This window comes from Nyctereutes procyonoides, unplaced genomic scaffold (assembly GCF_905146905.1).
Source record: "Nyctereutes procyonoides isolate TBG_1078 unplaced genomic scaffold, NYPRO_anot_genome, whole genome shotgun sequence".
Lineage (NCBI taxonomy): Eukaryota > Metazoa > Chordata > Mammalia > Carnivora > Canidae > Nyctereutes > Nyctereutes procyonoides.
In genome coordinates, this window is record NW_026575044.1 from 40,178,667 (window position 1) to 40,205,158 (window position 26,492).

General features: G+C 42.3%; 1 protein-coding gene across 1 annotated transcript in view; it reads right to left on the minus strand.

The window, feature by feature from the left end:
- Window positions 1-6,065: 6,065 nt before the first annotated feature.
- The window catches only part of COLEC12 (collectin subfamily member 12), a 181,560-nt gene continuing 161,133 nt past the window's right edge, over window positions 6,066-26,492 (minus strand). The window contains exons 7-10 of the mRNA XM_055324621.1: window positions 26,141-26,277; window positions 24,814-24,923; window positions 16,817-16,962; window positions 6,066-7,520 (exon numbers count right to left, since the gene is read on the minus strand). Coding sequence (XP_055180596.1) covers window positions 7,501-7,520; window positions 16,817-16,962; window positions 24,814-24,923; window positions 26,141-26,277 — 413 coding nt within the window. The 3' untranslated portion in view covers window positions 6,066-7,500. The remainder of the gene's footprint in view (window positions 7,521-16,816; window positions 16,963-24,813; window positions 24,924-26,140; window positions 26,278-26,492) is intronic.

Genomic DNA, 26,492 nt, shown 5'->3' on the forward strand with positions numbered 1-26,492 from the left:
AAGCTGGGTAATGGAGGAGAGTATAATAAAGGGGTAATTGACAAAGCTGCGGCAGGTTTAGGGAAAACAATAAAGGCTAGTATAGAATCTTGGAGCTAGTGCAGCTGTAAGCCATTACTGGGGGCAGGAGGAAGTTGCCACTCCTGGACCCAGGGAGAGAGCTGGATCACCTAACAAGAGATGTGGCGTTTGGTAGAGAGATGCAGGGAGATGGTCAGGGAAATAAATGCTCCACTTTGCTATTTCTCTCCTGCCAGTGCTTTTCATTGTCCAAACCAACTGGAAGCCAGAAACCAAGGAAATCCATAAAGATTTAACCTTCCAAAGTCCAGAGAATGCTGGAAAAGGGATCTGGAGGGACAAACAGAAAATAGCCATATGTAGAACTTCTGGGTTAGACTCAAGGACCCACATCAGTTAGCTCTTGCTCCAATAATGCTGTGTAATAAACAACTTCCAAATCTCAATGAAATATACATTTCATGGGTCTGTGGGTTGGCTGGGTGACTCTCCTGCAGGCTCTGAAGGTTGAGGTGGTTTTACTGCTTGTTGCAGGTATGTCTTAGTGGGGCAGTTTTGTTCTATATGTGTTCCTTTTCTTTTTAGATCTTATTTATTTGAGAGAGGGTGCAAGCATGAGTGTGAGTGAGAGAGAGAGAGAGAGAGAGAGAGACAGCATGGGCAGAGGGAGAGGGAGAAGCAGACTCTCTGCTCAGCAGGGAGACCAATGTGGGACTTTATCTCAGGACCCTGGGATCATGACTTGAGCTGAAGGCAGACTCTTAACCAACTTAGCCACCCAGGTGCCCTATGTGTGTTCTTTCTATAGCCCAGGCTGCAAGGGCAGCAACTACCAGGGAAGCCCCCTCCTCAAGGTGATGGCTGATGTATAAGAGGGCAGACAGTGACCTTAGCACTTCTTAAGCCTTTGGTCATGTCACACCCACCAATAATGGCCAAAGCAAATCATATGGCTCAGCCCAAAGTCAAGAGGCAGGAAGACCCCCTCCTCCCAGAGAGGTGGGGAAATTGCTGGGTTGCATGGGAAAGGGGTGGATACAGGGAGGTAGAGGAATTGGAACGAGTAATTTAGCCCACCAAAGTCTCCCTACACGGCAAGGTGGAAAACAGATTGCATAGGAGGGGAATTAGTGTGAGCAGATTTGGTGGTACAACTACTATTTATAGTCCCCCCTCCTCCCATATCCATTCTTCCTTTTATCACAATGGAATTTTTAGCTTGATATGTGACTATTTCACAGCTAGAGACTGCATCTCCCACCATCCCTTGCAATTAAGTGAGGCTGTTTGATGGAGTTCTAGCTATAGACTTTCTGCCCTGAAAGGGATTAACTTCTTTCCTCACCTCTCCCCAAGCCTGCCTCCTGGAATGTGGGTGTGGTGCTGAGCCTTCTCGGTCCATACCTCAGGGGAATAGCTTCAGGATGGCAAAGCAAGAAGACACCAGGAGGGTGGCCCCCTGGGCTGCTCTTGTGCAGAGTTATATGTGAGGAAAAGAAGCCTCCATCTTTTTTTGGCTCATTATTTGGGGTCTGTATTTCAACAGCCAGGTCTGTAATTAATACAAATTCATAGGAGCCTCTACTCTGATACCCGTGGAAGGGATGGCAGAAAAAGATACGGTGTTTTTTTTTTTTCAGTATTACTGATGTAAGGGAGAAGAGATCTCACAATTTTAGTTTCTTGCCATGTCACCCCCATTTTGTATTTAAAAAAATTTTTTTTAAAGATTTTATTTATTCATAAGAGACAGAGAGAGACAGAGACACAGGCAGAGGGAAAAGCAGGTTCCATGCAGGGAGCCCGATGTGGGATTTGATCCCGGGACTTCAGGGTCACACCCTGAAACGAAGGCAGATGCCCAACCATTGAGCCACCCAGGCGTCCCCCCATCTCATATTTTGAAAGGATGCATTATCAGTGAGCTCTCAGTGCAGTTTCCTTTATGATATCAGGACAGGTAATGCCAGTTCTGAACCAGTTCTAGACCAATGCTGTATGTGACCAGAGGGCCTGCTGGACAAAGGAGGGAAATGAGGGGAGAGAATTACTTGCCTCTTGTTTGAGCATTGTGCCCGGAAGTAGAGAGCAGGATTCCAAACTTGGCCCATTTGGCTCCAAAGCCCATTTCTCCTCATTTGTCACTATCAGAAAATTCTGTGAGAGGTCCAGCTACTCTAGCATCTAGGGTGGTTTCTTCAAACTAACCTGGCATTTGGGCATCCATGGCATTTGGTGCCAAGTCAACTTAAGCCTCTTTGCTCATCAGTATCAAAAGGATTGGTCTAGCACTTTTATCTAAACTGTGCAAATCAGGATTCCTACATTATCTCTCCTGTTCTGTTAGAAAGAGAGAAGTAATCTTGGTGGCTTGAGATTTCTTGTGCCAAAAACCAAAATGTAATGTGTAAAGCCTAGGCTCTCAGTTGGGAGTATAGGAGAGTATATAGAGGACAGGAAGCTAGGTGACCATGGGTTCAAAGCCCAGTTTTTTGGAAATTATTTAATCAGATCTTTCATTTTCTTGCATAGGGATTGGATATAGTATATGTCAAGTTCCTAATCTACAGTAGGTGCTTTTATAGCTACTATATAGCCAGGATTTTGAGCTTATGTCAGGCCTGGCCTGGCTCCTGCTCCATGCATGGCACAGGAATTGATCTTAAGAAGCTTATAATTCCCTGCAGCTTTCCAGATATGATTTGGTGGGTCACGGCAATGAGTGACATGTAAAGAATATAGCAAACTCTGGCACCAAAGATTAGAAGACTAGCCAAAGGACAATTCTCCATACCCGGCCAAGAAGACTAAATTGAGACCCTTTGGTTATGCCCATTTTTCTTTAAAGATTTTATTTATTTGAGAGAGAGAGAGAGCATGCACAAGTGGGGGAGGGGCAGAAAGAGAGGGAGAAGCAAACTCTCTGTTGAGCAGGGAGCCTAGGGTGGGACTCCATCCCAGGACCCTGGGATCATGACCTGAACCTAAAGCAGACACTTTGCCAACTCAGCCAACAAGGAGCCCTAAAGTTGGTTTGTTTTCTCTTTCTCTTTCTTTCTTTCTTTCTTTCTTTCTTTCTTTCTTTCTTTCTTTCTTTCTTTTTCTTTCTTTCTTTCTTTTTTCTCTTTCTTTCTTTCTTTCTTTCTTTCTTCTTCTTTCTTTCTTCTCTTTTCATTTTTTTTTAAGATTTTATTCATTCGTGAGAGACACAGAGAGAGGGAGGCAGAAACATAGGCAGAGGGAGAAGCAGGCTCCATGCAGGGAGCCCAATGCGGGACTCGATCCTGGGACTTCAGGAACACACCCTGAGGCGAAGGTAGATGCCCCAACCACTGAGCCACCCGGGCGTCCAAGTTGGTTTTCTTAAGCCTGCTTTTCTTTGGATTTTTGCCCAAGTGGGCATGCTATGTACTTATTTGAATGAGAATATCTAGGAAGGGAGGAAAAAAGATGAACAGGTGAAGCAAAATCTTTTCAACATCTGCTTTGTGATTTATAAAATAAAAATGGCACCATGCCCTTAAGGGATTCTTCCTAGGAAAATGGAACTATTGTACAGAGAAACACCTCAGAAAGACTGGAAAGTCTACCTGTACTTGGAAAATTGTTGAGTATAACATGAAGAGAGACTTGATCACACTACCATTTATTATTTTTTTTTTCACACTACCATTTAGAAAAGGTTTCTAAAGCTATTCTCAGTCAGGACCATGCTTTGTTTTTTTTTTTTAATTTTTTTTATTTATTTATGATAGTCACAGAGAGAGAGAGATAGAGAGAGAGAGAGGCAGAGACAGAAGCAGGCTCCATGCACCGGGAGCCCGACGCGGGATTCGATCCCGGGTCTCCAGGATCGCGCCCCGGGCCAAAGGCCGGCGCTAAACCGCTGCGCCACCCAGGGATCCCAGGACCATGCTTTGGTAATGGAATGAATCTCTTTTATATCTGATGCTTTTCATTCTATCTTCATGTTGATGGAATAATATGTATAATATACTTACATCCAATATACTGGATGTGTAATAACCAGCTATTAGCAACATGAATTCTTTCATTTCTCCTGCTTGGCTTCTCCCACTCCTCAGTGCTCTTAAAAGATTTGTAACTGACTGGCCATATTCACCTTTCTTCTCAATTCAGTCATTTTTAGGTCTTGAGACTAATCTGTAGATCATCTAAAACAGTGAAGGAGTTTTCTTCCGTTTCATATAGAGCACTTGTGCATGGTATTTGGCATAGAAAGAGGAATCAACTCTATTTTCAGGGTGTGTTTGTTGGGAAAAGATTCAGACAAGAAGTGATGTTGGGGCTGAGTCTTAAGGAAGGTTCTTTCCAAGTATAAAGGACAGGGAAGGAGTCCAGGTAGAGTATGAGGGTCAGAAAGAGCATGGGGGAAAGTGCAGGTGGCTTGGAAGGCTGTTTTGGTGCATTGGGCAGGGAGAGGATGGGGTTGTAGATGGAGAGCCTGGAGCTGTGGTTGGGAACCTGGGATCTTTTGGAAGATGTTAGGCTGGGTATGTGGGGTAGGATGGACTTGGATTTTGAATTAAGAATGAGAATCTGATCACAATTGCATTTTTGAAGGCAACTGTCACAGCTATGTGGGCAACAAGTCTTCCAAATAACCCCTGTTTCCTCATTTCTAAAGTAGGGACAAGGGGCACCTGGGTGGCTCAGTCACTTAAGGCTCTGACTTGTGATTTCAGCTCAGGTCATGATCTCGGGGTTGTGAGATTAAGCCCCGAGCTGGGGATGGGGGGCTGTGTTCATCCTCAGCAGGGAGCCTGCTTGTGATTCTCTCCCTCTGCCCCTCACCCCACTCATGCTCTCTCTTTCAAATAAATAAAATCTTTAAAAAGATAAAGGACAGTAAGTTTTGCATGAAGATTAGAAGAGATAATGTATGCAAAAATGCCAAACATATTTGAACTGTTATCATTCTTGTATGACTTGAGTCATGAGTGAGTTAATATGCTTACTTTTTCAAGAAGAGTCCAGCTTTGTCATCTGAGGCAAAAAACATGCTTGGCATTGTTATCTGATTTATATAGCTTCCTACTTCCTTAAACATCTGGTTTTTTAAATGGGGGGTGGCTATTACCATTTATTGTCTGCTTTAGCTTAAATTTTAACTCCTATAAATTGGAAGAGTCATAGGGGGGCACTGATGAACATTAATAAAAAAGGGAAAGAAAGGGGTTTTTCTTCCTGGCTGTGCATTCATTCTTTCAAGAGCCATTTAGGAAGAAAAACATTTCCTTCTTCGTTCAGCATGTATCAAATCAGGTGCCTGAAGACCTCATCATAGTTCACTAAATCTCTCCTCCCAAAAGAGCAGCATGGTTGTGAGTAGGTGAACAGAAGCCTGGTGTATAAATAGCTAAATGTACAGAGAAGTACATGAGGCATCATGTGTGATACTTGTTTGATTTTGTTCAGTGTGTTATTAAGAAGGACCCTGGTTCCTAAAGAACATTAAAACATTTTCAGAGCTCAAGCCTGATTCCTGTCTTACTCCTTGGCAATGGTGTGACCCAGGAAACCATGTCACCTCTTTGAGACCTTCCCCTCTTCTGTCCATGGGGAGAGTTGCAGGCCTGCTTCACAGGGCTCCTGGGAGGTGGTGTGCAACTGGCTGCCTCTAGCACTTCTCTAGTGCCTGGTGATGACAGCCCTGCAAGGTAAGGGCTGGGAGAGCAACAACCTTGGCTCTGGGAGCTTGCACTCTTCCCTTCTTGTGGTGGCATCAGACGTTTAAATTGCTTCTAGGCACAGATCTTAACTGACACTTAAACAGGAAAAGGATGAAAAAGACTTGGTTTAATCTATGAAATGTCTTGAGCCTGAAGACCTACTGGAGTCCAGCGCTTATCTGGCATCACAGAGCCCAGGTGATGGTGGGTCCTGCCAACCTGACCAGGCCCCATGGACAGGACAGTAGGGCATAATGGTGCTGACAAGATGGTCATTTTTGGCGGCAGAGATGGGGGATGGTATGAATGGTGACTAGGGGTAAGACAACATAGTCCACGCAGCTGCAGGTGTGAAAGTCAAACTCTGTCTTTATTCTTTTATCATTTTATTTGGGATAGGTAGCAGCACTGCCTGGGGAGCTCCTTGGAAGGGGAGGAGGGGGAATTCTGCTGGATGGAAATCTTGCCTTGGAGCATCAATTTTATCTAAGGCCTATTTTCAGCACATTCCATGTTAGAGTTTTCAATGGCAAGTCAAGAGTAGGAGGAGGATGGGCTCAGAGGAAAGGTTCTTTGCCAACAGTTCAACGTAGTGGCCAAAAGCTTACTCTTGCATTTCATCCTGCCTGTGCCTTGGAGTTGTTTTTTGGAACCTGAATTAAGGAAATATAAACTTTCCAGGTAGCATATAGCTGTCCCTACCTTTCTCGCATCTCTGCCGTTGGTTGGTATGATGCCATACTGTCCTGATGGTCACTAGCAGCTCGACTACGGGTCTGATACCAAGCACATTCATACCTCAGCCATAAAACAGGGCTTTCTAAATGCTCTCTTTTCCAACAGATACCTCTCCACCACCCCTAACTCCACCAAAATGAAGTAGAAGCACATCCTGAGTTGACCACTTCCTCTGGGCTCGGCCAGGCACACACAGCAAGAATGTTGGCTGGTAATGAGCTCGATATGCCGCCCACTTGACTGAGCCATGTATATACTCAGGCTTGACCTACCCTGGCAAACCCTGCAAGGATATTTGTAGACATTTCAAGTGATTGACTCCTCTGAGGAAATGCTACATTAAAAAATATATATATATCCACATATATATTTAATTATTCTTTTAAAACCACAACTGAAAAAAATTCTTTGCCATTGGGTAGAATTAAATCTGACAAGAAACCCTAGGAGTTTTTTTTATTAGTACCATTATTGTTTTCTTTGGCTCCATGTATTATATTGGCAAAATGACAAAAAAAAAAGGAAGAAAAGGAAAAAAAATTGTAAAAAGGCAAATATTTTGTACAAAAATACAAAGTTTTAAAAGCTCTTTAAGTATATTTCATATTATTACTAAGTTGACCTATATATCTGTATGTCTGCATATTTTTCTTACATTTGGGATTTTAGAAATGTAAGGTACTGTTTACACAGTACAGTTTAAGTTCTTCCTAGAACTCAACAACCAATGATAGCCTTTTTTCTGATTGGAGCAATCCATACTTTGGAAGATGTGATTTGCATAACTGTGCAGTTACTGGCTGAGAAAAATATATGTGATTCAGTCCATTTGCATACTGAAAATCAATATTTCATACTGGGGGAACATTTTAGTCCTGAAGTCCTTGAGTAATGAAGGATGGTAAAGATAACCAGATGTCAATTTTTTCAGTAATTGGTTTTCAGTGCCTTTTTTCCAATCTGGAGGAGGTGATACAATCAGAAAGAAGTATCCTTTTTTGCCTTTCAGAACCATCCAGAAATTTGCTCGTTTTTACATCACAGTCCATTATAATGCAGATGATAGTACTAAAAGAGAGGGAAAATAATGGGCATTAGTTTTTCTTAAAGAATAATGTAATGTATAATTCAAAAAAGGAACATGTATTTTTTTATAGGAAAGATTCCAAAATACATCATTCAATTATTTTTTCAAAGAAATACCTATAAGTTCCTATTCAGATTAACTAAAGGTAAATTTCTTTTTTTTAATTTTAATTTTTATTTTTTGTAAATTTCTTTTTGAAGAAGCCTATTCTGGGCTCAACTCAGATCTCAAATGGCCAAACAAGGCAAACCAAATGACAAGTCTGGGTCACTTCACAACCTCTAGAAGAAAAAAGTAATTTCTTCCTTTTTTAAAAATTGAGATATAACTGACATAAACATTAGTTTCAGGTGTACAATATGACTTGATATTTGTATATATTGTGAAATGATCACGACAGTAAGTGTATTTAACATCTGTTATCATAAGTAGTTAGAAAAATTTTTTTCTTATAACTTTTTAAAGTTTCTATTTTAATTCCAGCTAGTTAACAGTGTTATATTAGTTTCAGGTATACACTACAGTGATTCGACACTTCCATACATCACCTGGTGCTCATCAGGACAAGTGCTCTCCTTAACCCCCTTCACCTATGCCCCCCATCCCCTCAACCCCCCTCCCCTCTGGTAACTATGAGTTTGTTCTCTATAGTTTAAGAGTCCATTCCTTGCTTTGTCTCTCTCTCCTTTTCCATTTGTTCATTTGTTTTGTTTATTAAATTCCACATGAGTGTGGAATAATCATATTTGTCAATAATTGTATTTGTCTTTCTCTCACTTATTTTGCTTAGCATTATACCCTCCAGCTCCATCCATGATACTGCAAATGCAAGATTTCATTCTTTTTATGGCTAAATAGTATTCCTGTGTGTGTGTGTGTATATCACATCTTCTTTATCCATCCATTCATCTATCAGTGGAGCCTTGGGCTACCTTTTTTTATGGTTTCCTTTGCTGTGTAGAAGCTTCTAAGTTTGATGTAGTCCCATTTGTTTATTTTTGCCTTTGCTGCCTTTGCTTTTGGTGTCAGATTAAAAAAATCAACAAGACTGATGCCAAGGAGTTTACTGCCTATGTATTCTTTGAGGGGTTTTGTGATTTTAAGTCTTGAATTAAGTCTTTAATACATTTTGCGTTAATTTTTTAAAGATTTTATTTATTTATTCATGAGAAACCCACAGAGAGAGAGAGAGAGAGGCAGAGACACAAGCGGAGGGAGAAGCAGGCTCCACGCAGGAAGCCTGACGTGGGACTTGATCCTGGGTCTCCAGGATCACGCCCTGGGCCAAAGGCAGACACTAAGCCGCTGAGCCACCCAGGCTGCCCAATTTTGAGTTAATTTTTGCGTATGATATACACTTCATTCTTTCACATATGGCTGTCTGGTCTGCCTAACACTATTGATTGAAGATACAGTCCTTTTGCTGTTGTATATTCTCGGCTCCTTTGTCAGTTAATTGACCACATATGTGTGGGTTTATTTCTGGGCTCTCTATTCTGTTCCATTGATCTATTTGTTTTTATGCCAATACCATACTGTATTCATTACTATGCCTCTGCAATATGTTTGAAATCACAGAGCAAAATGCTTCTAGCTTTTTTATTCTTTCTCATGATTGCTTTGGCTCTTTGGGGCCTTTGTGGTTCCACACAAATCTTAGGATTCTATTTCTGTGAAAGATCCCTATGGAATTTTGATAGGGACAGGACTGAATTGCTTTGGATAGTATAGACATTTTAACAATATCCTTCCAGTCCATGGGCATGGAATATCTTTGCATTTATTTATGTCATCTTCATTTTCTTTCAGCAGGGTCTCATAGTTTTGTCTCATAATCTTTCACCTCCTTGGTTAATTATTAGGTATTCTCTTTGATGCCACGGTAAGTCAAGATGTTTTCTTAATTTTTCTTATTCATTATTAGTATGCAGAAATGTAACAGATTTTGGTATACTGGTTTTGTATCCTGCAACTTTGCTGGATAGTTTATTAGTTCTAACAGTTTGGTTTTGTGTTTGTGTGTATGTGTGTGTGTAGTCTAGGATTTTCTATATATAAAATCATGTCATTTGCAAATAGTGACAGTTTTACTTCTTCCTTTCTAATCTGGATGCCTTTCATTTCTCCCTCCCACCCACCCCCAACCCCTAATTTCTCAGGCTAGGACTTCTAATACCACATTGAATAAAAGTGGCAAGAATGGCCATATCCTTTTCTTGTGCCTGATCTTAGAGAAAAAGCTTTCAGCTTTTCACCACTGAATATGATGTTAGCTATGGGCTTGTCACATATGACCTTTATTATGCTGAGGAATCTATATCCACTATGTTGAGAGTTATTTTATTACAAACGGAGGTTGAATTCTGTCAAATGCTTTTCTCCATCTATTGAGATATATTATTTTTGTTTTTCATTTTGTTAATGTATCCCATTAGTTGATGTGTGGATATTGAACCATCCTTGTCTCCCTGAAATAAATTCCACTTGATCATGGTGTATGATTCTTCTAATATACTATTGAATTCAGTTTGCTAATATTTTTTTTTAGGATTTTTGCATTTATGTTCACCAGGGCTGTTGGTCTGTAATTTTCTTGTAGTGTATCTGTCTGGTTTTTGGTATCAAGATCATGCTGGCTTTGTAAAATGAGCTTAGAAGCATTCTCTCTTCTTCAATTTTTTTTTGAAAAGTTGAGAAGGTTAATATTAATTCTTTGCATATTTGGTAGAATTCACCAGTGAAGCCATCTGGTCCTGGACTTCTGTCTGTAGGGAGGTTTTTAATTACTGATTCAGTCTCCTTACTAATAATTTGTCTCTTCACATATTCTATTTTCTTGGTTATTCAGTCTTGGTAGGTTTATATTTCTAGAAATTTATCCATTTCTTCTAGCTTGTCAAATTTGTTGTCAATAATTGTTCATGGTAGTCTCTTATGATTCTTGTATTTCCATGGTATCAGTTGTAATATCTCTACTTTCATTTCTGATTTTACTTGAGTCTGCCTTCTTTTTTTTTCTGGTGAGTCTAGCTATAGTTTTGTTGATTTCATTTATCCTTTTATAGAACCAGCTCTTCTTTTCATTGGTCTTTTGTATTGTCCTCTTCGTCTGCATTGCATGCCTTTGTTCTTTTTATTATTTCCTACCTTCTACTAACTCTGGACTTCATTTTCTAGTTCCTTGAGATGTAAACTTTGGTTGTTTATCTGAGTTTTTCTTGCTTGTGGAGGTGGGCATTTATTGCCATGAACTTTTAGAATTGCTTTTGTTGCATTCTGTAAGTTTTGGTATGCTGTTTTTCCATTTTCATTTGTCTCAAGGAATTTTTTGATCTCTCTCTTTTTTCTTTGGTCCACTGCTTGTTTAATAGCATGTCATTTAATCTTCACATATTAGTGAGTTTTCCAGTTTTCTTCTTTCTAACTTTATATCATTGTGGTCAGAAAAGATGTTTGATATGATTTCAGTCTCCTTAAATTTATTGAAACTTGTTTTGTGGCCTAATATATAATCTATCCTGGAGAATGGTCATGTACAATTGAGAAGAATGTGTATTGTTGATTTTTAAAAAAGATTTTATTTATTCATGAGAGACAAAGAGAGAGAGGCAGAGATATAGTCAGAGGGAGAAGCAAACTCCCTGTGGGGAGCCCAATACAGGACTTGATTCTAGGACCCCAGGATCACGACCTGAGCCAAAGACAGATGGTCAACCACTAAGCCACCCATGTGTCCTATTCTGTTGATTTTTGGTGGAGTGTTTGGTATATGTCTGTTAAGTCCATCTGGTCTAATACATTGTTTAAGGCTGATATTTCCTCATTGATTTTCTGTTTGGATGATCTATACACTGATGTAAGTGGGGTATTAAAGTCTGGTTTTTGGTATCTATTGCTATTGTGTTGCTATTAGGTCTCTTAATATTTGTTTCATATATTTAGGTGCTCTATAAATATTTACAAATGTTATATCCTCCTATTGGACTGACCCCTTTATTATGTCATGCCCTTCTTGTCTCTTATACAGTCTTTGTTTAAAGACTGTTTTGTCTGATATAAATATAGCTATCCCATATTCTGGTTTTTGTTTTTCCATCTCTTCACTTTCAGCCTGTATCTTTATGTCTGAAGTAAGTGTCTTGTTGGCAGCATACACATGAATCTTGTTTTCTTATCCATTCAGCTACTCCATATCTTTTGATAGGAGAATTTAATTCATTTAAAGCAATTGTTGATAGGCATATATTTACTGTCATTTAAAAAATTGCTTTTTTGCTTGTTTTATAGTTCCTCTCTATTCCTTTCTTCTTCCCTTGCTCTCTTCCTTTGTGAGTTGATGACCTTCTTTAGTGGTATGCTTAGATTTTCTTTTGTGTATCAACTATAGGTTTTGCTTTATTGTTACCATGAAACTTACATATAACTCCTTATATTTATAACCATCTATTTTAACTTGATAACAACTTAAGTTTGCATTCTAAAGCTCTACATTTTTACTCCCACTTCCCACATTTTGTTTTTGATTTCACATTTCTTTTTATCTTGTGTTTCCTTTATTATATAGTTATTTTTACTACTTTTGTCTTTTAACCTTCACCAGCTTTATAAGGAATTAATCTACCATCTTTACTATTTACCTTTACCAGTAAGATTTATACTTTTGTATGTTTTCTTGTTACTAATTAGCACTCTTTTTTAGCTTACAGAAGTCTCTTTAACATTTCTTGTAAGGCTGGTTTAGTGGTGATGAACTCCTTTAAGCTTTTGATTATCTGGGAAATTATCTCTCTCCAATTCTGAATAAGGCTTATGGGGTTTCCCTTGCAAATAACTTTTCATTTCTGTTGCTTTTATTTTTTTTCACATATTTACTTAAATTCTAGTAAGTTAACATGTAGGTAAAACTGGTTTCAGGTGTAGAATTTAGTGATTCATCACCTACATATAACACCACCCAGTGCTCATCACAAGTGCCCCCTCTCAATACCCATCACCCACTTCGTCCATAAATTCTCATAACAATTAAAAAGTAATGTGTAACAGATATCCTTGGGTTCATCTTATAAGGGGCTCTATGTGCTTCTTGGACTTGGATGTCTGTTTCCTTCCTTAGATTAGGGAAGTTTTCAGGTAAGTGTTCTGCCGTTTTCTCTTTTCCTTCTGGGATCCCTATAATGTGCATAATATCATGCTGGATGATGGCACAAAGGTCCCTTTAACCTCCTCTCACTTTTTATTTTTCCTTCTTGCTCTTCAGCTTGGCTGCTTTCCATTACCCTGTCTTCCAGATTGCTGATCTGTACTTGTGCAGATCCTCTGATCCTCTGATCTGCTATTGATTCCCTCTAGTGTATTCTTTGTTACTGAATTCTTTAGGTCCAACTGCTTCTTTTTATATTTTCTATCTCTTTATTGAAGTTCTCACAGAGTTCGTCCACTCTTTTCTCAAGTGCAGAGACTACCATTACTTTGAATTCTTTATCAGTCATATTGTTTATGTCCATTCATTTAGCTCTTTGTGATTTTATCTTGTTCTTTTATTTGGGCCATATCCCTCTGGCTCCTCATTCTAACTATATTTGTTTCTATGTATTAGGTAGGGAAGCTGCATTTCTTGATCTTGAAAGTAGTGGCCTTGTGTAGACGTCCTATGGTGTGCTACAGTGCAATCCACCACCACCATCACAACCCTGCCCCCGGTCACCAGAACCTGGCGCTCCAGGGGTGCCCTCCTATTGTGGCTGAGCTGTGACTGCTTTCAACACAGCCAGATACAATGACCTACTTTGCCTGCTGTGGGTGCGCTGAGCAGAGTTTGCTCCCTGTGCTGTTAAGAGGCCTGTCAGCAGCCGCCATGAGTTCACTAATGGGTAGGACCAGAAGTCAGGCTAGTTGTCCACCATGAACCTTTCTTCCACAGCTGCAGGTGCCTCAAAGGGCAGGCCTTGATCCCTGTGCAGCCAGCTAAGAAGCCCAGTTGTAGGAACTGCAGGTACACTGGTGTGTGGAGTTATCTCCTCACCTCCCCAGGACAGGAGTCACTTTGGAATAGTACTGTCCTGGCCAGGGATGCCAGATGTGGCAGGTAGGAGCTGCTTTGGAGGAATGCTTGTGGAGATGTGTGTGTGTGTGTGTGTGTTTGGGGGGGAGGTTCTGCAGGCGAATGCCAGGGTAGAGGATGTAAGGTAGATGGAGAGTGTTAGCACTGGCTCCTACAAGGCTTGGCTATCTAGGCTGGGAAAAAGAGAAATAGTGCCCACCAGCACTTTTGTTCTTAGAGAAATCTTCCGATCCCTGCCCTTTCAGCACACGTTCTAAGATTAGTCCCAGGTGCCTTTCAAACTCTGTTTCAAACCCACGTGCCTTTCAAACTCTGTTGGGCAGAGTTATTATGGGCAGAGTTGGGCAGAGTTATTATGTATGCTGACTCCTTAAGGGTGGGGACTCAGTTTCCTATTGCTCTCCAGCTCTCCCGGAGTTTAAGTCCCACTGATTTTCAAAGCCAGATGTTATGAAGACTCGTCTTCCCGTCTTCCTTGTGAAGGTCCTGGTGCCGCAGGTGCCGGGTGTGGAGTCTGATCCTCTCGCCCGCCTCACCATGCTCGTGATGTCCCTCCCATTTTTGGTTTGTCACGGTGACGGTGGGGGGGTTGGCTTCCAACCACACCTCTGGCCCTCCTACCTTTTATGATGTGGCCTCCTCTCTCTGATTAGCTGGGGAAGGTCTGTTCTGCCAGTTTTCGGAGTTCATAGCATGGAAGTAGCTGCTACCTTGGTGTGTCCTTGTGACAAGGTGAACTCAGGATCCTCCTATTCCATCATCTTCCCTGGTCTCCCAGGGAGCATCTTTATGACCATTATTGAGTGCTTTATCAGTTAAGCTACTTATTTCCATTTCATGAAGAGGGTTTTTTAAATCCCCCCTGCAGTTTTATCTTGCTCTTTTGTTTGGAACATTTTCCTCTGTTTCTTCATTTTGCTTGACTCTTGGTGTTGGTTTTTATGCATTAAATGGAACAACCACCTTTCTCAGTCTTGAAGGAGTGGCCTCAGATAGGAGAGGAACATTATCGCTCAACGCCACTCTGGCTCCTGGTTGTCCCTCAAACGTTCCAATTGTTTAAGCAGCCTATTTTATTTTTAATAGCTCCCCACAGTTGAGTGTGTGCCAGGACCTGGCAGTGTCCCAAGGGGGAAGATCCCCATCAGCACCTAGGTTCAGGCTGATTGGAGGTCACACCTTCAGGCAGCAGTGTTTAAAGTCTGCAAATCTATCCAGTCCCATGAGACCACAAGTGTAAGCTCTGTAGCCACCAGAGTGGCAAATATCTAAACAAGAAATCACAGCTTCCGATTCAAGATGGAATGTCCCACAAACACACCAAGTGGGACAGCTGTCTCTGAAAAATACTTAAAGCTTGGCTGAGCAGTTCCTACACATTAAGCAAACAAGAAACACACACACGCACATCAAAGTGGGTAGGAGAGGCTGGGGCACAATCTTGCCATAAATCCCACCACCTGGCACAGTGAGACCCCCCAATCAGGAAAACTCAAAACCCAGAGCTTCTCCCTGAGGAGTCAAAAGTTTAAACCCCACATCAGGCACTCCAACCTTTAAGACCTGCACCTGAGAGACAAGTCCCCAAAATATTGAGCTTTGAAAATCAAAGGGGCTTGTATCTATGAACCCACAAGGCTATATAGCAAACCCACCCCATGGCCAGACTCAGAGGCAGCCGATTGCACCCAGAGTTTACATGCAAGAAGCTCATTTGCTTATATTAAAGTGTAGGCACAGTGGGCAGGCACCTAACTTAACACACATCTCTGGCAGCCCGCTGGAATACACTCAGGGACAGAGACTGGCCGGCACCCTCTTTACTCTGACCCTCAACCTGGCTCCACAGCACCAGTATCTCCTAGAAAGGAGCTTTCATACATGTCTGGTACCTTGGCTTTTGCCCAAGGGTTTGCCTTTGATTGTCTGGCTCTACAGGCCAGGGAGACTTGGGTTCCTGGGTCCTGTGGGGGCTGTAGCAATCAGAGAGACAGTTGTTGGCAGACTACCACCTCTAGGGCACTGGGCAGACAGCAGGCTGGAAGATATCCTCAGTCCTTCTGTGAAAAAAGCCTATTTTCTAGGGGCACCTGGGTGGCTCAGTCAGTTAGGTGTCTGACTTGATTTCAGCTCAGGAGCCTGATGCAGGATTCAATTTCAAGACCTTAGGATCATGCCCTGGGCCAAAGGCAGACGCCCAACAGCTGAGCCATCCAGGCGTCCCTACCATCACCATTTTTATAAAGGCTTTATGAGACATAATTCACCCACTGAAAGTACACAATTTTGTGGCTTGTAGTATATTCACAAATTTGTACAATTTTGTAGTATCTAATTTTAGAACATTTCATCACACCCCAAAAGAAATCCATACTTATTAGGATTCATTCCCCATTTCCTCCTTCTCCCACCATAAATGTTTAAATCTAGTTCTGATGAAGAAAACTAAGATGTTCGGGCACCCGGGTGGCTCAGTTGTTTAAACATCTACCTTAGGCTCAGGTCATGATCTTGGGGTCCTGGGATCGAGTCCCAAGTTGGGCTCTCTGCTCAGTGGGGAGTCTACTTCTCTCTCTCTCTCTCTCTCTCTCTCTCTCTCTCTCCTTCTGCCCCTCCCCACTGCTCGCTCACTTCCTCTCTCAAATAAATAAAATCTTTAAAAAAAATAACCCAAAACAACTAACACGCTCCATTCTGAAAACAGTCATGTATTAAGTGAAGCTTTAGATAAGTATCTTTTGAAATAAAAGATATATACATCCAAAAGCCTCTGGCTTACAAGGTGTATAGACTATCTCCCTCCATTATCTACCACCGCACCTGGCCCATATCCAATGCTCAATAAATACATGTGGAATTAAATGGTTGGCCACCTAAATTGTCTGTGTATGGAACTCTATATAAAAGATGTAACACTGGTACCAAATTTATTAACTGACAATATTACAAGATAATGACCTACAATAGTTCACTGAACATTTATTTTCTATAAGTTAGGCACATTTATTAACTTAGTTAAGCTCTCATGAAGACCCCACAAAGAGGATACTATTACTATTTCCCTGAGGTTAACAACCTGCCCCCCCAGTAAGGGGCAGCAACAGGACTGGAACCCAATTGCAGAGCTTGTGTTTAGAGACCTCATACTCCTCACATCTCACCCCTTCACAGCATATAAGCTCTGCAGGTCACCTGCAGGTCCCCTCTCCTGCTTACCTGTCTCTCTGTCTTTTTCACAAATGAAGTTATTGACCTCTTCACACTGAAAGTCATTCCACTGTCCGGCATAAATCAGCCCCGCACAGTCTTCTCCAGGCCCGTGGCCATGACCCCAGTTATCTGGCTGTCCGGCTTTCCAATTTCTTTTAACAAAACAGAAATTGAGTGTTATTTGCAAGTCATGCAAAAGTTTTCTTTACCCAAGAGCAGCAGAGAAATGTAAAACACAAAAGTGAAGCATGTCATTTGTCCCGGAATGAAAAGGCACTGTTTAAAAAGCTGTTCTTATTCAGAATAAAAAGCAGCTGTTTTGCAGAAGTAGTGTATAATGCAGCATCTCCCTGTAGGCTTGTTATCTTTACCACAATGAAATCAACTCATTGAGATGCTCCATCACAATGCTGAGGGAGTAGGTCCTTCTGGCAATACAGTTAGATGAGTAACTTTCCAGTGTGTACTGGAATGCTGACTTCTGGATACGTGTATATATGTTTGTGTATGAATATATATGCACTCTGAGGACATAATGCACACTCATACACACACTCTCTCACTCTTACGAGAACCCAGAGGGGTGCTTGAATATTCTGATAACTTTCCTGTGACAATTCAAAGCATCAGGCAGAGAAAGGGAGGGACAGCTGATATATGTTTACAAGAATTTGCAATTACCAACCCTGGGTTAAGGTAGTCTGCCTAAGTTGTAGATAGTTGTTTGCTTTAAAAAGAAAGTAATTTAATCTTACTGAAAATGACTCATACATTTCACTGCCTTTCTTGGGAGGGAAATTCTCAAAAACAAGTTTTCTTTAGGATGAGTTCACTTGGGACTTGTTCACTTGGATGCCACAGCTCAAAACACCACTTTGCCAGAGTTTGCTGTTCTTGATTCTATTTCTATGCAATAAATTAGATGTGCTTCCATGACTCAAAACTTGAAAACTGAACTTTCTCGAAGCAGGTTCTTGCATAGAAGCTTGTGGTTATTGCCTGAGAAGACAAGCTTGCCTCGTGTGGAGGGTCTGAAAAAAAAATGTGCAGCAGAAGGCTCTTCCCATAAACGATGACTCACTACCCTTTCAGCCATAGGGTGTCTTGGGGTCATCTGAGGATACAGTCCCTATTTTCCTACATCTTTTGACAGGAGTATCAATAAGACCAGAGGGCAAGGATGGGTAAAGTTACAGTAAAAGAGCGAGGAGACAAGGTAAAACTGACTCCCCCACATCAAATGTATGTATCAAATATACATCAAATATATATATATAGGGATTTTATAGGGATATATATATATATGGATTTTAAAAGTGACCTCAAATCTAGTGACGAAGAGATAATTTAGATGAAACCATCAACTGAAGAGAGTAAAAATGGAATGATAAGAGGGAGCATTATAAATATTCATTTGCACGTTCACTCAACAGACATCCACAGAACACCTACTATGTGCCAGGGATGATGCTACATGATGACGACATAGCAGTGCAGAGAGAAGAGAGAGGTCCAGCTTTCACAGGACTTATATAATAGGCAAGAAACAAGTGAATTAAAAATCTCAGACTGCCACAGTGATGCCAGAGAGAAATGAGGTTGGAAGGAAAAATAGTTGACTTTCACAGCTGTTCTTTGCATGGATTTCCATCCACCTGATGGGACCCCCTTCGGCAATGTCAGCGATGTCTGAGCAGCTTGAGCCTGCTGACATACACTTGGTTAATTTCTGCCAGCAGTGTGCGCGGGTTTGATTCCAGTTTTGTTTACAGCATTTGAGATCTGTGATTCCTGAATGTATAATGATGGGACATTTGATATGCTTTATCTCCGTTCACTGGGAAGTTGTATAAATAGGACTTCGGATGGAAGACCTGCTTAGTATTTTTCCCCTTGCATTTCCTTCCAGTTAAGTAGATAAATGGAATTTATAGACTAGACCACAAGATAACTGACTGATATGAACGAGATAACCTTTATCACTATTCCCCATTATTTAAGTCATTGGAATTCTTTGCATGTGGTGTTCAGGGTTTTCCTGTGGGACTGGAAGTAGGATGCCATCCTCTGGCTGCGAGTGAGTGACTAAGGGGACTGGTGTGGGGTGGATGGTAGAGAAGCCAGGTTGCAGAGGGCACTTTGTCTTGCAGTCTAAGCACCCAGTCTCAAAGCATCTCTTTGGAAAAGCCAAAATCACACGGAGTGATTTGTAGCAAATACCTTGTATCCTGCATGCTTGTGATAAAAACAGAACAGAGCATGTCAGATAAACAGAGTGTATATATTTTGGAGAAGAATTTCAGCTTAAATTGTGCCTTAACCTCCTTTACAAGTAGATTCTGGAAAGAAGATGGCTGAAGCCTATGCGGCAAATCCCATATTATAATAGACACATCACAGAAGTGGTTGGGTAGCAACACACATATGTATTTGGGCAGCACACTCTACGTACACCAGAGACCTTGGAAGCCCTGGGCCTCACGGCTGCTGTCAGCTGGAAGCACACAAGCACATCAGCTGGGGTGGGGGGGGACCTCCCCACCACGGATTTTGGTTTCTCCTAAAGGAGGCAGAGTACAAACGCTCAATCTTGGGAATAGCCCCTTTCAACCTCACAACTTAGTACTTTCTCGTCAACCACAAGATTGACTGAGGCTTCATGGCCACGGAACTTCTGCTGGTAAAAACCTGGCTTCAAAACAGGAAAATCTTTGTCATGAGAAGTGTTACTTTGCTGTAGAATTTTCTCCCGATAACAGGGTGTAGAGTTCTCTCTAGTGGCCCAAGCCGGTGCCACTCTGATAGAGACATGAAGCATAGACCAGAGTGAGTTTTTCGTGAACTGGATGACTCTGAAAGTTCCCTTCTGGTGTCCACCATTCTCTGGCTCTACAGTCTAAAAAACACAATTTGTAATATGATACGGAGCAGTCTGCATGGACAGAGAGGTGACCCAGTGCAGAGATGGGAGTGTTACTCACGCCAGGATACTTCCACCAAATGTGTCCTGTGCAGGCAACCAAGAAGTGGACAAAAGGAACAATGGAGCTTCGAGTGTGTTTTGGGAAACCCTCTGCTGATCTAAGGTGGGCAATGCAAGCAGGGTGGGTAGGAACTGCCTTCCAAGACTCTCTTACAGTCGTGCTCTGAGCTGAGCCAGTGGGCAGCGTCTATGTCCAACTCCCCATCAGGTAGCCTCCATGAGCAGTGATGGGCTCTGCCAAACAACAAATTGCATTTGTTCCATTGGGAGGAGAAAGTTCAGCTTTGATTTTCTCCTGGTTTCACTGATCCTCTCTTTCATTTATCTGTTTTCTAGGTCATTGCTTTCAGGTCATTATTATTTCTTTCTTTCTACTTATTTTGGGATTAATTTGCTCCTCTTCCACCCACATAAAGTAGAAGCTTAGATCATGGATTTTCAACTTAAAAACTTTTTTTTTTCAAACATAAGCACTTTAAAGGAGTCTAAACACTGTTTTAGCTGCGTCCCACAAATTTTGATATATTGTATTTTCATTTTCTTTGAAACATCTGCAGATTTCCTTTCCCATTTTTTCTTTGCTCCATGGGTTATTGAGAAGTGTGTCCTTTAACTCCCAAATATTTGGCAATTTTGCAGGTATCTTTTTGTTATCAATCCCTAATTTAATTTTGTTTTGGTCAGAGAACATTCTCTGTATAATCTCAGTTCTTTTTAAATTCATTGAGACTTGTTTGCTGGCCCCTCATATAGTTTAAATTGGGGAATGTACTTGAAAAGAGTGTATTTATAGCTGTTGAGTGAAATAGTCCATAAACATCAAGTAAGCCAAGTTAGTTGATAGTGTTTACCACATCCCTATTGATTTTTTTTTTCTTTCGTGTTTTATCAACTGCTGTGAGGAGAATGTTGAGATCTCCCTTGAAGCCATGCTTTTTGCTGTGTCCACACTTAGGGTTGGTGTGTCTATCTTGACTGTGACATGATCTTGGAAATGAGACGTTTTAAATTTTTTTTAAACATGAGTCTCACTCATCTTGTTGCCCCTAGACTCTAGAAAAGATCCTTCAGGCCAGCACGGAGGCTGTCTCACAATGGACTCTCCAGGATAATTCAGTGAATGCAGACACAGGACTGTGGGCTCCTGGATCCCAATCTCCAGTCTGGGATCTGATGCTGGCCAGGAAAGAGGTTTTCACAGATCTATGGTGGATGAGAAAAATAAGGACAATTCTGTGTGTGTGTGTGTGTGTGTGTGTGTGTGTGTGTGTAAGAAAGAATGTATGATGGCCAAATGTCTTCTTGGAAAGGACTGTAGACTTTGTTTTTTTTTTTTTTTTTAATGATAGTCACACAGAGAGAGAGAGAGAGAGAGAGAGAGAGAGAGAGAGGCAGAGACACAGGCAGAGGGAGAAGCAGGCTCCATGCACCGGGAGCCCGACGTGGGATTCGATCCCGGGTCTCCAGGATCGCGCCCTGGGCCAAAGGCAGGCGCTAAACCGCTGCGCCACCCAGGAATCCCATAGACTTTGTTTTTTAATGTCATGATTTGTTGATAGGTGATCTAAAAAAATACATCCTTAAGTGGCACATAAAATCTTGACAACATATTTTAGCACTTTAGTCTTCTTTCCTTTAGAATTGTATTGGTGTGTGGACCCAAAGCATCTGCGAACCTGTCCTGGGCACTGTCCTGAGCCACTGCAGATTGTTTCTCCTTTTCCCCAGTTTCCAAAGATTTAATGAGTCAGATCATATGTTTTATTAGAAATAAACCTTAGTCCGGGTCTGTATACGCCCCAAGCCTTTGGCATCCAGCATCCATTCCATGTTACCATTGCTATTAGTCTGTTTTATCCGGCACTCTTTGTCAACTAGGTCTCAGCATAAAAATGGACGGGGGTGGGGAAGCAAAAGGCAGGGAGAACCTTTTATCTCCTGTCTATTTCCACCTCAACAGTAACTACAGACACCTGAAACAATTTCAAAAGCGCTATGAGTATGAGGGTGTTCTGTGTGTGTGCGCGCACAGGTGTGAAGGTGGGTGTGCTGGTGGGAGGGGGAAAGGTAAGAGGACAGTTGGGAAACTTGACTGATTCTTCTGCAGCCTGGGCAAGGCACAGGGAGGTTCCAGAGGAACACAGGAAGAAGGTGAGGGTGAGCCTGGGCAGGTGAAGTGTCTGGGAGACATACTGGTGAGAGACCTCTAAGAGCCTGAAGCCCAGACCCATCCCAGGCCATGATGGAGAATGTTCTTCTTCACAGCCCTGGTATGAGATCTGAGTCAGATAGTGTGTGTGGCATCTCTTTCAGGACCTAGTCAAGTACCTAAAGGCCAGGTGGTAGTATTCAGCAGTTCCTGACTAGTGTGAAGATAGTGATGGTTATGACAGTAACAGTGATAGTAATACTGATTCTAGTAGGTGACGTTTCTTGAGCACTTCCCACGGGCCACACACTGTCCTAAATGTTTTATATGTATAATCACATTTCATTTTCACGATACTGATGTAGGTCCTTCTGTACTACTCGTTGCTACAGGAGGACACGAGATTTCACATGGATGAGTAACCGGCAGCTATGAATGCCACGTCAAACCCTGGAACCTGGACCTCACTGCACTGGCTCTTTTTCTAGTTTGAGCAGTGTTTATTATTATATGTCAAATTAAATTAGCCTTTCATTATTGAAGCCTCATAATACATCTGCCTAATTTATTCTTGGTTTTAAAACTTGAACCTTGGGACTTTTCAAGGATATGTGTTCCTTTGGGGGGGAAAGGAGAGGCACAGTGTGTGCTGTGGCGAGGGTGCACAAGCCAAGCTCTCAGGAGGATCCAAGGTGGCTGTGGCTACGGACAGAGTTCCCAGGAAGGTGTCTGGTGATCGAATCTTTCTCAGGGCCTAGGTACTGACACTCGTGCTCTCCTCTCAAATCACCAAATTCTTGCAAGAGCCCAGGAAAGAGGAGAAAATTTCCAGTTTGGGAAAGCTGGTGAAGACTGTAATGTTCCAGCTCGATCCATCCCATGTGGGCCAATCACATTTTTTTCTTGGAGGAAGGCTGCAGATTGAATTTCTTAGTGAGTCTAACCTAGACCTTTATTGCACTTAGGGCTGTGAGGAAAGTGAAGAGGCTGATGTTTTCTTTAAGCTTGCCTACCCTCAACTCCCTTAAAAAAAAAGATTCTGGCACTCTTGTCTAAGACAAGATTTACATTTATCCTTTAATAACTTCTGCCTTCTGTCTCCACTGTCAACCCTCCCAACTGTTTTGAGTCTCTTGAGGTATATCTCTGCCATGCTGGGCGCTCTCCTGGGGCTGTCAGCCAAACCCCCGAGTGCCAGGGTGTGGTGTAGCTTCCTCTCCCCAAGGACAGGTGCGGAGGATGCAGACAGGAAATGTGTTGGGCCAGGAGGCACATAGCCATTTGCCCTGGGGGCACTGTGAGGCTCGCCTTAGTAGCAGCAGATTGAAACCTCATGTTCCATCTTGATGTTTGGTCACTGGTAGAGATGGCCTTATTCTAGTTTTGGCCTATACCCTCTAATCCTGCTGGTCAAATAGAAGATTTAAAGGCAGGGATGCCTGTGTGGTTCAGGTGGTTAAGTGTCTGCCTTCAGCTCAGCTCATGATCTCAGGGTCCTGGGATTGACTCCTGCATCGGGCTCCCTGCTCAGTGTGGAGTCTGTTCCTCTCCTGTTGCCCCTCTCCTTCAGCTCATCCTCTGTCTCTTGCATTCTCTCTATCAAATAAATAAATAAATAAAATCTTAAAAAAAAAAAAAAGAAGTAAAAATCAGCCTGTTTGTCTACCGGTGCCCAAGCACATGCACACATAAGCTTCTTAAAAAAAGATTTATTTATTTTTTAGAGAGTATGCAAGTGAGCAGGGCAGGAGAGATAGAGGGAAAGAGAATCTCATGCAGACTCCCCGCTGCTTGCAGAGCTGGGCTTGGGGCTCCATCTTTCCACCCTAAGATCATGGCCTGAGCTGAAATCAAGAGTCTGAGCTTAACTGACTGAGCTACCCAGGAACCCCCACAGAACTCTCACTGGCTTCTCCACCACCTCTGGCCCCTGCTCCCCTTCCTTGACTGCTCCAGGCCCTCACTCAATACCTCCGACACTGTCTTAGCCCTGAAACACTTCGCTATCTCCTCCCTGGGTGTCATGACCACGAAGCCTGCTTGAGCCTCTGCAGGGTCTGCTTCCTCTTCTCCGGCAAAGGAAAGGGTGATTCTTCGGAGGTGAGTTTTCATAAATTCTGTGCCATGTGGTGCAGTTTGCTGCATATATTTGCATCCATTAGAGGCAAAGCAGAAGTTGGAAGACGTGAAAGTCAAATTGATACAGTTCGGCCATCTTCTGACCCTTCGGTAGTATTAAGGAAGGAGTGGACATGACAGCCCTGGAGTTGACTTTGGGGCTCAGAAGCTTCCATGAGCCTGGGAGCCTGAGCAGGTCTCATACAAGGCTTCCATTCTGTGTTGCTGCCTTTATGGGACTCAGGTCACACCAGACTTACAAGGGCTTTTCAAACACTTAGGAGATGATTATCCCACACAAACCTTTGTTCCTGATTTCTGTCATAAGCTTGTAGTTCATAATCACACTTTGGCCAGAAGCCCAGCTGGGGTCAGGGCCACTGATGGGGTTTCCCAAAGGAAGCTGTGAGCCCTCATCAGAAACATGGCTGGAGCAAGCTCTAATCCTGCCTGAAGGAGTCTTACCCTTCACAGCAGTGTTTAAAGAGAACACCTCACCTCAAGTACCATACTGTGAGATTTTATGAGACTTTGATTTTTTTCCATAGAAATGAAAAAATTCACTTCATGAAAAGGAGAAAAAACCCCTATTTTATAGCATATTGATTCTCTACCACACATGGAAATATACAATGGATACCAGAAGCCTCAGTGTGAGGGGCATTTGGACATAAGGTGGTTAAGGAAGAGATTGCAAGGGGTCAGGCAAGGGGTGAAAAACAGAGAACAGCCTGGAAGGCTCTGAACACTCACTTATACTCTGGAGACGTCCCATCCAGCCACTTCCATTCGTTTTCATGCTCCGAGTCTGTGAGGCCTATCCAGTGGCTCTCTCTCCCTACCATCTGCTTTTTTATCCATTGCTGGAAAATAAATCAGTGACAGTATGTTATTATTTTGGAGGAATAGATATCTGGGAGAAATCCCCCCTCCCCTGCAACATTTGGAGGAAAAAGGGACATTGAAGAGAGTATGTATGTTAGAGCACCCACATGCTTCTGCTTTTTTTTTTTTTTTTTTTTTTTTACTGCACCTGTTTTATTTTGCAGCATTTTGGGGCTTTGACACCTTTTCCTTCTATAAGTTTGTAGGGGAAATTTAAGGGATGTGTTTCCTCTTCTAAATCACCCAGACAACTCAATGAATTCCACCTTTCTATCACTCATTGCTCCAATGTTCTAATAATGCTAACAGCTGTGTCATTATCGAGCTCTTCTTCTGGCCAGGTCTCATGCCCAGCATGTCACAGCAACCAAGATAGTAAGTGGCTGAGCTAAGACTGGACCCAAGTCTCCATATTCTAAAGTCTGGACACCTGACTGGATGCTCATTCCCAGTCAGTTACTGCAGGAAACCTCTGTTTTCAGGGCTGCTGCATCTGCTGAAGATACTTAGGGAAAAGGAAGAAAACTGCTGGAACAGTGTGGCACCAAAGAGCATTGTTGCTAGAGGGACCTTAGTCTCAGTCTCAGCTTACTCATCACCCTATGATGTCACCCTATGAATAAAGCCATTAAACCTTGGGGGGGGGCCTCAGTCTTCTTATCTGTAAAAGGGGATGGTAATATCCACATGTTCTAGGGTGGCTGTGAGGTGAAAGGAGATATGCCTTGTACAGTGCTGGCACATGGTAGGGACATAGGGAGGGAGGGGTCACCGGTGTTAGCACGTGTGAGCTCTGCACCATAGCCTTCTTTGCTCTTCCTGACTGCTGAGGCCACATATCTGGTCCTTTGCACTAACTCCTACATTGCTCATGCCCCTTTGCTTCTCTTTCTAGGTGTTTGGTTCCAGCCAGCAGGCTTCTCTTCTGCATTCTGGCTCTTTCGACAGCCACAGGGAGGAGCCACATACCTCCGGCCTTAATAAAAGGGGTATCTTCCAGGTGGAAGCAAGAGGACATAATTCCCGTGCCATGAATGCTTCTTGTCACTGGATAAAGCCCAAATCTCCATAATGCAGCCTTCCGTGTTTATGTGACTATGGATTTTTGATATCTTTGAATCCCTTGTAAGCAGGCAATTTCCAGATGTAAACTATCCTTAAATTATAGTTTTCTCCAAGCATGCTGCAGACATACCTGTTCCTCTCTGGTGTTGATGAAAACGAGATGTGAAGACTTGTCTTCACAGAAAAGTTTCGCATCCTCAAAAATTTCCTTCTCCACCGAAAAATAGTAGCATTTGTCTGTGAAGTTCTTCCAGTGAGGCGGGCAGCCTAGGGATGCAAATGCTTCAAATATTAATTAAAAGACAAATGCACGCATGAAGCGCTATGCTTTTCTTCAGTTATTCTGTTTAAGAGGCTATGGCTTTGGCCTTGCTCCGTCGAAGGCCAGGGGCACTTCCCGCGTCCATGTGTGAGCCTGCGACTGCCCGTGACGGACGCACTGGGAGCCAGTGTGAGTCTGGGGGGCAGGCTGCAGAGCCCAC